The sequence below is a fragment of the Tachypleus tridentatus genome, chromosome 7 (genome assembly GCF_004210375.1).
Source record: "Tachypleus tridentatus isolate NWPU-2018 chromosome 7, ASM421037v1, whole genome shotgun sequence".
Lineage (NCBI taxonomy): Eukaryota > Metazoa > Arthropoda > Merostomata > Xiphosura > Limulidae > Tachypleus > Tachypleus tridentatus.
In genome coordinates this window covers 143196782-143209044 of record NC_134831.1, presented here as the reverse complement: position 1 = coordinate 143209044, position 12263 = coordinate 143196782, and the positions used below count along the sequence as shown (strand labels likewise).

The window sequence follows — 12263 nt, the reverse complement described above, 5'->3', positions numbered from 1 at the left end:
GCTGATTATTTAATTTATTTTAGAAAATAAAAGAGCTCGTTGCCTCTGCACGAAAGTTTTCCTGTAATTACAATTATATGCTAAATATATTACAAGACATAAAATATGCATCAAAACTTATACATAAAAATATAACGTCTACTGATGCTACTATTTACACTAAAATAACTACAAAAATGTTAAATCCAGTTATGATAACTAAAATATTTATGACTCTCCCATTAGATCCACGAACACTTTCGAAGAATGAACTTTTTTCTTATAAAAATGTATTTTAATATAATCTGAAAACCAAAAGAGGACGTTAGAGTTAAAGCCAATCGCATAATGCTAACTCCATTCATTCGAAACCGCTATTTTAGCTCTTAGTGTATGCAACGAACTAACAAATAAAGAAAAGACTTGCACGATTTTGTGTTTAGACATATATAGTAAATATTTAATTCAAATTAAAATGTCGTACAAAGGAGGAGGACAAAAGATACAGAAAGTCATGGTTCAACCTATTGTATCCTTTTATTTTTTTATTGATATTTAGGGTTTATTATTTAAGTTACGGCGGTTTTTGCTGTTTTTGTAGTCTTAAGCCTAACTACGTTAGTTTAATACTAATCTTTTTCTATTTGATTTGTGTTCGGGATTGGTTTTGTTGAATTTATAGCACTATTTACTGAAATACTAAAATAAATTCTGTCTTAATGGGTAGACTATATAAAACCAGATGTGTGGGGTTGGTGTACTCATTTACATACTTAATTGAGCTTTTCTTTAAACTCAAATGTACAACCTCCACAATATCTGAAGGTAATCCATTCCAAAAGCAAATCAGCTTGTTAAAAAAATACAACTGTCTTATCTGCCAAAACTTGTACTTCTGTCTTCCAATCCTACTGTTCTCACTTTTAAGTATGAAAAAAAATGATGCATGAACACTATCATTTCCCCTTTACAATCTTAAACACTTCAGTCAGATCTCCACTGACTATTCTTTTTGGAAAAAACAAAACAGTTTGATAGATTTCAGCCTATCCTTCACAGACACCATTTCTTGTGACCCTTTGCTGAATCCTTTCCAACAATTCATCTTTCCTTAGGTAAGGAGCCCAGGACTGAACACAATATTCCAAATGTGGCCTAACCAGTGACCTCTTTAGATTTGTATTCATTATTTCTGTAGATACAACTTAAAATTTCCTACATCTATAAAGATATTTTATACATGCCTTTTGTTTGGCATATTGTCAAAGGCTTCTTGAAAATCAAGATAAACCAAATCTAGACTTTCTTCTGCATGAGTAGTAACCTTTATAAAGAATTTAAGGTAATATATTCGCTTAGTGAAATTGTAGTGATTATCCAATAAATTTCTAAACTTTCTTAAATGACTGCAAAGCATTTTTAATCAGAGTTTCTAAAAACTTTTCACAACTGATATAAGGTTAATGTTTATAATTACTGGGAAAATTTTTATCACCTCCAAAAAGTAAAATAACATTAGATAATTTCCATCTTTTGTTACCTTCCAATTATTCTAGGACTTGCAAAAACAAATAGCAAGTAGCTTGCATATCTAGTCCTTACCTTCTTCAAAAATCTTGGGGAAATATCTGGTCTAGGAGTTCTATCTTTTTTTTTAAGAAAAGTTAATTCACTTTTTTGTGGCTTGCTTAGTTCTACCTGTAAAGTTCAGTAGTTTAATTTATAAATTGTAAAGGGAACTAAAACAAAGTTTGGTATTGCAGACAAAAAGTCAAGTGCTAAACTTCAAGTCAAATTATAATTTTCAAAATGTGTAGTGTTATTTCATACATTTCGTTATTGTGGTAATTAACTATGTTATTCTGAGCCAATCAGAAGCTGAATGATGGATTGTCATTATTTATTTGCATGTAATAGTGATATTAATGCTGATGTAGTCTAACTACAGTGAAAATTACTTTAAATAAGTCTTATGTCAAAGACTTCCTAATGTCAGTGTTCCCATTAACATTTTTAAACCCATAATACTATGCTCAAAAAAATCTTGAATCTGCTTTAGTTTATTCAGAATGCTTTGTGTAAACTTTGAACATTTTGTTTTACCATTAGTAACTCATGAATGATTGAATTTTATAACCATAAATGAAAAAGTTGAATTAAAAACAATGAGAACTATAAAGTAACATACATAAGAAACTGGTTAAATTGGTAAATATTATTGATTACTTTAGTAGTAAATGCAACTGTGGTCTTATTTGTCCAAATTTTCAAATTTTATTTTCTGTTAAGTCAGTTATTTGTGAAGAAAAATAAAATATTCATCATGAGGTTACATAATATATATATATATCAAAATTTATTTTTATTCCAAAAACAATAGGATGTCAGTACAGTTGGTGACAGTTGTATGTGTTTTTATGTTTGAAAATTTTCTTTTTATGAGCATCCAACATGAAATCATGCTGTTACTTTTTTCCCATTTTTTAATTAATAATGAAACTGAATAGTTGCTTTTAAAACTAGTGTTGATAATTTGTTTGTTACTTGATTGCTTTTATAATGCTGAACAAGTATTCAAGAATGGAAAAGAAAACATTTTTATTAACTTCAGTAAACTGTAAAATTTTAAAGTGTCATCAGGAAGCTAAAGAAAGGATATTCATCAGCTTCCAGTTGAAGTAACAAGTTTTTATCTTGTTTTGAAGTTTAAATAAACTGAGCTTTCCACCCTTTTTTTAAGTTTTGCCAAATTCTCTGTTATACTCTTGTGTATAAGCTTGTTAGCTTTAAAATGTTTAATTTTTTGCCTTGCTTACAAGTATCAACCAGTGTAAAATTTAAAAAGTATGTGATTACTTTACATTGTCTTGTATTTTGTACTACATTAATGGAAATTGGTAAAATCCTGATAGTTGTGGAAATACCTTAAAATTCAAAATACAGAAACACATTACCAATACATCCAAAGAAATAAAATTAATAATTGGGGGAATAAGCTACTCTGTTGACAGGTTTTTTTTATTAATTTAACAAGTTTTTTATTCCTGATTGTCAATGTAAACAATCAAAATGGTTAAATTCTCACAAAGAGAAATCCATTAGCTTGTTTATACAGGCAAGGAATAATTCCTGATAAACCAAAATACAAGTCACCTGGAATAAGAGTTGAATGGTAATATTTCAGGTAATCAGCTAAATGTATAAGTATGTTGTCAATGGCTAAGTTGAGCTAGTTCTATATATCATTCTGTGTCATTGCTGTTGTAATGCTAAAGCCTGCTATAGTTGTCACATGACACTTTTGGAGAGACGGTTTCTTTTCTGACCTTGGTATTTAAATATCATGAATAGATTTTGACATATTACAAAGCAGTACCTAATTACTCATAAATACCACACCTTTATAGTAGGATAGTTTTACAACTACTGTTAAGTCATATATCAATATATATATATATTTTAGGTTCATTTATTGGGGTGTACAATTTGTGAAAAATGCTAACACAGATAGTACCATAATAAGCATTTGTGACCTATATAACTGTGTTGGTCAAACTGTTCCTTGTATTTAGCTTTTTAAACTTTGTATTGTTTGAATACACACATAGGTGTATTGTTTTAGGTATTTAGTGAAATGAAAATGTTTAGATTTATTTTCCTTAACAGTCTTTTCACAGAACTTGATTTTTAGGTATCTTCAAAATGTAAGTTCTGGTATTTATATATTAATAGTTGCTTATTTGTGATGTTTCAGTATAGAAACTAGTAATTTCAATATGAAAGTCAAGTTACAAGTTATATTAATGAGAATTTAGTGCATGCATCTTTATAAAAGATTTATGACTGTAAATACTTTCAGCAATGTTTTGTGCCTCAAGAAAAGACATGCACTGGAAAACAAAGTATTAGTGTTTTTTTTTTAAATATGTTAATTTGTCAATTTGATATAGTAAACATATTTTAAAAATATTTAATTTTAAAACTAAGAATGCTTTAAAAATAGTGAGCGGTAATAGTTTTTTGTTTTGTTTTTATACAGAGAGCAAGAATTCAGATATGGCTGTATGAAAATGTAAACCTCAGAATTGAAGGACATATTATTGTAAGTTCTGATTTGATTGGAATGAATGAAAAGTTGTTAAATGTGAATGGAAATGCATTATTTCCATTCAAATGGTATGTTATGTATAATATGAAAAGGATGAAAATTTCCTGTTGTTTAACAGCTTCCTGCTTTAGACATGCTGCATTTAGGGGACTGATGCAGACCTGAAGAGAAAAAAAATGCTATATTGGAGGCAGAAAATGAAATTTGCATACATTACATGAAAAATCTGTTAAGTCTTGGAAGTAAACACTAGAGTTTGAAAGTTTACTTGATCAGTGTTAAACAGTCTTTTTAAATTAGTTTTTACTTTGCTCAGTAGATCAGCACCATAACATTAACAACAAAAAAGGAACCTATTTGTCCACCTTGGCCATTGCATTTGCTAAATTAAATTATAAAATAAAAATAAACCATTAAAGCCAGTCACTATCATTCAGATATTAGTGAAACCTTCCCTTAAGTTCTCTTGAATTTACTGTAGCTGCAACATCTAAAAGTAACTCCTTCCAAAGACCAACCACTGTTAGAAAAATACAACTGCCTTAGCTGAAAATGACTCCTACACTGCCATACTTGTATTTGTTTCCTAGTCCTACCATATTATACATTAAATATGAAAAAAAAGATATATCAACACTATCAGTTGTATTAGTGTTAGTAAATACCTCAACCAAATTCCCTCCAACCCTACATTTATCAAGAGAAAACAGTTCTGGTGATTTTAACTGGTTTTTATATGGCAGCCTTTCCATCACAGGTGTCATCTTAGTAGTAGTCCTGTTAACCCCTTTTCCAGCAACTTAGCAAGCCTCCTTTCTAAGGTAATGAACTGTAGACTAAACACAATATTCCAAGTGTGACCTTATCACTGATTTATGAAGTTAGGCTTATTAGATTTGTATTCAACATATATGTAGATACAACCAGAAATTTAATTGCCTTGTCACCAGCATTACATTGCTTGAATGACTGAAGACGAACCAACCAAAACCCCTCTCACTACAGATGTTTTTTCTCCATATTTCTTGAGGTTTTACTGAGTTACACTCAAAATTTAATTAAAGTACTTTATTATCATGTAACACAAATAAACTTGGCATTAAAACATAGTTAACAATCCAAGTTTTAATGTACAAATTTCAAGTTCTTAATGTCATATGACAGTATAAAAACAAAACACACCTCATTTTGTCCTAGTATGAGAATTGAAGTAAATTTAACATAAATTACTCATTATAATGTTTTTATTGCTCAAGTAAAGCTTTCAACCTTATTTTATTGTGGAGCCATAAACTAGATTCAAATCTCTCTTGTCCACCTGCCACATTTTCTCTTCCATCAGTTGCCAGTGATGGTTAATACTACATTATCTATAACCAAGAGAAAACCAATATTTTAATCTATTAAATGACGTTTTATGCAGAATTGTCTATTTTGCACTCAATTCAAACTAATCTCATTGGAAAGATAACAAACTTGGCTTAGTATAATAATAGTGGTTATAGACATTGTCTACTTTTCTTGTATTTTACTGTGCAATAGTATAAAAGAATAGTAGGGAATAGTAGGGTTTCATTAATAACAAATCCAGGTAAGTACTATATATATATTTTTTTTCATGTGTATTCCTTACTTGTTATAAAATTAACTAAAATGTATAAATTAGAAACTTTAGGTTAAGTAAAGTAAAATAAAGAACAATAATAATTAATTTTGCACAAAGTGCACCTGCAAGTTACATTTTTGCCGAGTGATTTACAAGTTATGTGGTGTAAATATTAGTTGGACATGGTTCATATAGCAACAAAACAATAAAAGTAGAAACAGTTGTGTACTGTTAAGACTTTAAAGTTACTTAGGATAAACAACCGAAGCTTTGTGTTACAATTTGAAGTCATTTCTAACAGAGGAAAAGAATAATTTGAATTTAATTTTTTTGGTGGTTATGGGATTGGCCAAATTGACCAGTCTTGTGTAGTTTAGGGAGAGAAAATATATAAAATATGAAGTTTTACTGAAAAAAAAACTTTGAAATTTAACAATTGTTTTGCATTTAGAGCAGTCAACAGTTTGACTTCATATATTGTCCTACAATAGTACACCAAGAAGACTATGGATTTACAGTGCTAAAATCAGGGGTTCGATTCTCCTCAATGGATTCAGCAGATAGCCTAATGTGGCTTTGCTATAAGAAAACACATACATTAATTGGAGAAAGTTTTCATGAAAATACTTCATTAAATACATAATATAACCATAAATATTTAAGTCAAAACAAAACACAGTAAAAGTAAGCAAAATATGCTGCATTTTTAGAAAAGATCTTAGAGTGGAAGTTACAACGTGGTTTTATAAAATGCATTCTAGTTTTTGGAGGTGACTAGAAGTAGGACCCATATTGCAGTTGGGATGCACCATCTATAAGTCTCAACCTCCAATTTGCTAGTCTCACAAACGAAGAATAGAAATTAGGAAAGCATGATATGTGGGTGCTCAAGCCCACGTCTCACATGTCTATCGTTCTGCACTGCCTTCAGACAGTCATGGGAAAGTGACTGCTCTTCCAAGTTAAAATAAGAAAAGGATAAACATGTACACGTATATGTGTATACAAAAGATTTACTTAATGATTACTGAAGATTCCAAAATGTTTTGAAGTTGTGTGAAATATATTACAAATTTTAGTAAGAATCTGTAGAGTTCAATTTTTGGTTATGAGCTTATCTAAATTTGTTAATCTCATAGTTAAAAGGTTGAGGTACATTTCTTTCTTAACACAAAGTTATTGTCATAAAAATGATACTTATAAATGAATTATGATAACCCACGTGCATTATCTTACATTTATTAAAATAAAAACCAATTGAATGGCTGAAAGGTCAGTAACAATAATATATATAAATGCATTATGTTATAAGATTTAAGCTATTTAGACTAAACATTTGTTTTTGTATTATAGTTTGTAGTCATTTTAGAACAAAAGGCATAAATAATATTTATTTCCTAATTTTTATGGTGATTATGAGGTTGGTCAAATCAACTGAACCTGTATAGAGATGTGATGGTGAAAATAACAGATAAAATATAAATTTTTTATTTCATGTTTGATGATCCTTTGGAGGTTGTAGAGATTTTGCATGTGAAATTTGAAAATTTTCTTCTGTATAAAAGTAATTTTAATCTTAAAATTAACTTTAAAATAACTTTCATCTGTTATAAAAATGGCTAAAATTTTAAATTCAAATAATTTCAGGGATTTGATGAGTACATGAATCTTGTACTAGATGAAGCAGAAGAAATTCATATCAAAACCAAGCAAAGAAAACAAGTTGGTGAGAAAAATTACAACATTGTGCATGTCTGTAATGCTTGTTTTAATATGTGTGTAAATGGCAAATTTATAGTAAGGGTATAGAGGGCATTTGTGCTTTTTCAGTATACATTCTGTACAATGTTTGTGTAATGAAGAGAATGCTTTTGTTCAAGATAACTATTACTGTTGTTTTTTAGCAACGAGTTATTGGATACTTTATCATTTTTACTTACTGTAATATTTATAGAGAAATATTCATCAGAACCAGTTTCTGATATACACAGTTTTGTTAATAGCTTCATAAGGCTTTAATTATTATAAAACTGAGCTTCTTTTGCTAAATAACATCTAGGCTGATAGTATCTGATTTTAGTCATTTGTCATATAACTATGCAGTTTTAGTATCAAAGAACAAACAACATAGTTAAATGGATGAAATCTGTTACAATATTTTGTTAAGCTTGAAATGAAAGTAACATTTTAAACATAATTTTGGAGATCAGTGATTCGTGCTTTGAATGGAAAATAAAATCAAAATTGTATTTGGTATCTCCAAATTAAGATTTGGTCTCATTTGACCATATAGTGATATTTTTGGTTGTATGTAGCGATCAAATTGAACAATATTCAGTGGAAAGAAAAAAAATGCAATACATCCTATTGAATGCAAGGAAATGCATCACTGCTGCCTAAAATCCTATGTTAAGTCTTGTATATTCTAAATATTTGGAGAAACAGATAGGAAAATAGTGTAAACTGTGCAGATATTGGCAAATCTTATTGTTTTATTTAACAACTTGAAGAAATGTGCAATAAAAAGGATTGCCTAAGATAAACATTGTTTATAACAGAAGGGAATACAGATTAAATGTTTTGGAATCCTACAGGTTTCATTTTCATTATCTAAAGCAAAATTAAAGAATTACACCATTCCTAGGGAAATAAGTTAAAATATATTGCTGCAATAATGATAAATTAATTAAACTAGCACACATAGAAAGTGAAAGACAAACAAAAGTACTGTACATATTAAAAAATATGCAGTTTAAAAGAACATTGTTTTTTGAGTGTTGGCAAAAGTTGATGTGGAGAGTTTCTTTAATCAGTAATTCCAGACCACTGTTGATCTTACAAAGGATATAATATTAATCTCAGTGGGGAGCCCATTGCCATGTCTTTTGTTTGCTCATAGAAAGTGTTATTGAATAGCACGCGAGCCATTTTTCCGCTGAAACGCGGATTTCCGCAGTTTTCAAACGGCCAACGATCACCCACGAGATTCGTGTAAATTCGAGGAGAAAATATGAGCGATTTGGGGGCCGGGTAGGTGGTTTTTGAGGAGAAATCGTATTTTTTCAATGTTTATTGCAGAAAAAAAAAATCTGACCGCCCTCTTGGAGGCAGTCTCGTTTCGTCTTGTTGCAGGTCTCGTGGTCTGGTCTCGTGTGCATACCAGACAATAAAATATTCTCTACGCTCCAAAGAAACAACAGCGATTGAAATGTTTAAAAGGAAAGATATTCATTTTGATCCTGTAGACAAGAGAATGTGTAAGGACATTAGATCAGCAACTTCAAAGTATACCTCAAAGCTGAGGGAGAATCAGAAGAAAAGGGCAGAAAGGCTTGAGGCTTATGGTTCTGTGAAATCTGGCCCAGCCACCTTGGCTAAAGAAAAAGTCCAGAAAGCCACAGAGGCACAGAGAGCTGCCCATTCAGAGAATGAGAGAAAAAAAAACGGGAGAGAGCACTGGAAACCCTTGTCTCGAAAAAGAGGAAAGTAGCCAAGATTGATTAAAGGAAATTAAGTGATTTGAAATTTGACTGTAATTTATGCAGCAGAGCAGAAGTTGATATCAGTGACTGAAAAACATTTTATTATAATCTGCAGCATACAGTGCCAGTGGTTTATTTTAAAGCATATCATTAATTTTATTTTGAAGCAATGTCAAAGCTTTCCTTGATTTGCTGTTTCAGTTTGTATTGTGAAAGAATGAAAAATATACTGATATTGAGGTACCAGTAATTTACTGACAAGATTGTATAGATGAACATGTTTTACTGTAGGTAGTCATGTAGAGTAATTTTAAGTAATTTGAAATTTTAATGGAATACATGCAGCAGAGCAGTAGTTGTTGATGTCAGTGACTGTACAAAATTTAATTTCTGAGGGATATCACTGATATCAGTAGTTTAATATTGAACCATATCAGTAGTTGAATTTTTAAGCAATGTCATAGCTTTCCTTCATATGCTGTTTTAGTTTGTATTGTCAATTTGTGAAAGAATGGAAAATTCACTGACATTAAGGTACCAGTAGTATAATAACAAGATTGCATAGATGAACAATTTGAACTGTAGGTAGTCATGATTAGTCAAAAGAGTAATTTTATGTGATTTGAAAATTGTATGGAATATATGCAGCAGAGAAGTAGTTATTGGCAATGACTGTAAAACATTTAATTGGCAGCATACCAGTAGTTGATGATGATGATGTTATTGATGACAAAAGGATAATAATGAAATGATTTGTATTTGAAATATTTACTGAGTTATTTTGGCTTTATTAACTCATATTACTAATATATTTTGATTTAGAAAAAAATTAAACTGAATAAATAGCAAATAAACAATCTTAAATTTCATTTATTTACTTTTTATTGTATTTGTTAATTTTAGATATTTTGATATATCTTCTAAAATGAATGCAAATTAAAGAATAAATCAATCTGCTAAAACTGTAAATGAAAGTTATAGTTTTTATTAGTTTGATTTAGTCTTTTAATTTCCTTTTGTTATTTTATATGATATATATTGTGTACTTTTCCAACATTGCAATGTCAAAAAACATAAAGAAATTATGTCCCAGATTGCACCAAATCACACCAAATAGCATCCATTTTTTAAAAATTTCCCAGGGGGCATACCCCCGGACCCCCCTAGTCAGGCGTGGCTGCGCCGCGCTGTGGTGCCAGGCTCTATACCTTTTCCTCTTTTTTTCATAAATGTCATTGGCATGCTTGGAATAGGAAATGTTAATTATTTGCTGTAAGGAAACTTAGTTTTTTTATTGATTTAAAAATTTAGGCAAAAGGTAATTTCACAAAATTATTTGGGGCACTATTCCATTTTGTAACTTCAGGTCTTGTTGCTTAAAATTGGTAGATGTATTTTTTTGATTTATTTAATTTTTCTAAATTCGAATAAATCTTGTTTGCAGGGAGGATCCTACTGAAGGGAGAAAATATTACCTTGATCATGAGTACACAGAGTATGCCTGGCTGAAATTAAAATTCATTAATCATCACATCTATTTTTTTTGGTGAAATTTTAGTTAATATTTTTGCAATTATGTATCACCTGTGTTTAAGAAACATGTCAGTTTTCCATCTGTGTATGTTTGTGTGTACAATTTCTTTATTAAATTTCACTTTTATTATAAGTAATGTTTGTGAATTTCAGTTAAAATGTTCTGAAATTTTCTTTGGTAACAAACTAGTAGCAGTCTGGTATGGCAGAGAACTTATTTCCAATTGGAAGACCAGGAATGCTAATGGCTTCAAATTTTAAGAGGCAAAGTGCCATTCTCGACTCATCTGCTCCATTTTAACCCCTGTTGTAGAGAGTAAATAAGTTTAATATTTTTAAAAGCAAGTTCATGTTATAAATAGGAAAATATTGGCTCTGTATGGATGAACTAATATGATGCCTTACAGTATTGATAAGTTTAATGAGAAGTCTCATTTACACATAATTCTATCTTTTATGTACTAGAGATCATACTAAAATACAAGAAAAAAAACAACATGCATGTAACAAAAGGTGTTGGTTGAAATTACTGATTTTATATGTGATTCAAGGTGGAAAAGGGTCAACTGCTTCAAGCATGCTCTTCAAAATATAAAGCCCTAGCTGTGTATTTCCAAATGCTATAGAAGTTTGAAAAGAGAATTGAATGAGCCTTTTATTAGGTGACACACCCAAACTGAGAATTTAAACAGTGTTGTCATCACAGTCAATCTTAAGTTACTTGATTCGACTCTGTTCTTATTTAATTATTCTATACTGGGTTTAGACCATCTAAAATGGTTACTTTAGGCTCACATGATTGTTGAGAATTAATTAAAATACTTTATTATTATAGTGGTAACAGCATTGTTACCATTAGTAAGCCTGAATCTTCTCTTGTGTACACCATATAAAATCTACATCCTCTCCCTTTTGTACTAAATACATTTACACTCATGTTTATTTACTTGTATATCTACAGTTTATAAAGCACAGTACAGTAGTGAATATAACTGATCCCTGCAACTGCCATTTTAATATGAACTCTGAGTTCAGACTACAAGTCCAATGCCTGAAGTATAACCTCACAAGGAACTATGCCATTTCAGGTAAACCTCCGAGGAAGGTGTGTTCTCTAGGTTAAGAACAACTGATTAACACAGTAATACTGTATTATCTGAGTAGTTTTTATAGTTTATTTTTATTCATTCTCTACTGGTTTTATGTTTTGAAAGTTTTTGGTAGACTAGTATGACCTCTGGTTTAATCCTGTTAAACTAACAGTTTTCACACATTGCAGTTTACTGAAAGATTTCCGTCAAGCATGAATGGCTGGAATTGATGTCAGGATGATTGTATAGCATCTTTCTCTTCAACACTGAATTTTGGCATTTTACATTGGTCTTTGAATCAGTCCACTCAGAAGTACAGCTGATAGTTCTCTGTATAGATAAGTGTAGTTTTGTGAAGATTACAAAGAGAAAATCTATTCAGTATTAAATCTAGAGGTGTATTGATGCTATTCACTTTCAATGAAGTTATCCTATTTTCCTGTAGGCTGTCTTGTGTCTATAGA

General features: G+C 30.1%; 1 protein-coding gene across 1 annotated transcript; it reads left to right on the top strand.

Moving 5' to 3' along the window:
* The first annotated feature begins 315 nt into the window (after window positions 1-315).
* LOC143256793 (small nuclear ribonucleoprotein E-like) lies at window positions 316-10842 on the top strand. Its single transcript, XM_076514476.1, has 5 exons — window positions 316-508; window positions 3657-3683; window positions 4019-4081; window positions 7341-7419; window positions 10620-10842. Exons 1-5 carry the CDS (start codon window positions 455-457, stop codon window positions 10682-10684), a joined length of 288 nt encoding a protein of 95 aa, XP_076370591.1. The 5' UTR covers window positions 316-454; the 3' UTR covers window positions 10685-10842.
* Window positions 10843-12263: the final 1421 nt, after the last annotated feature.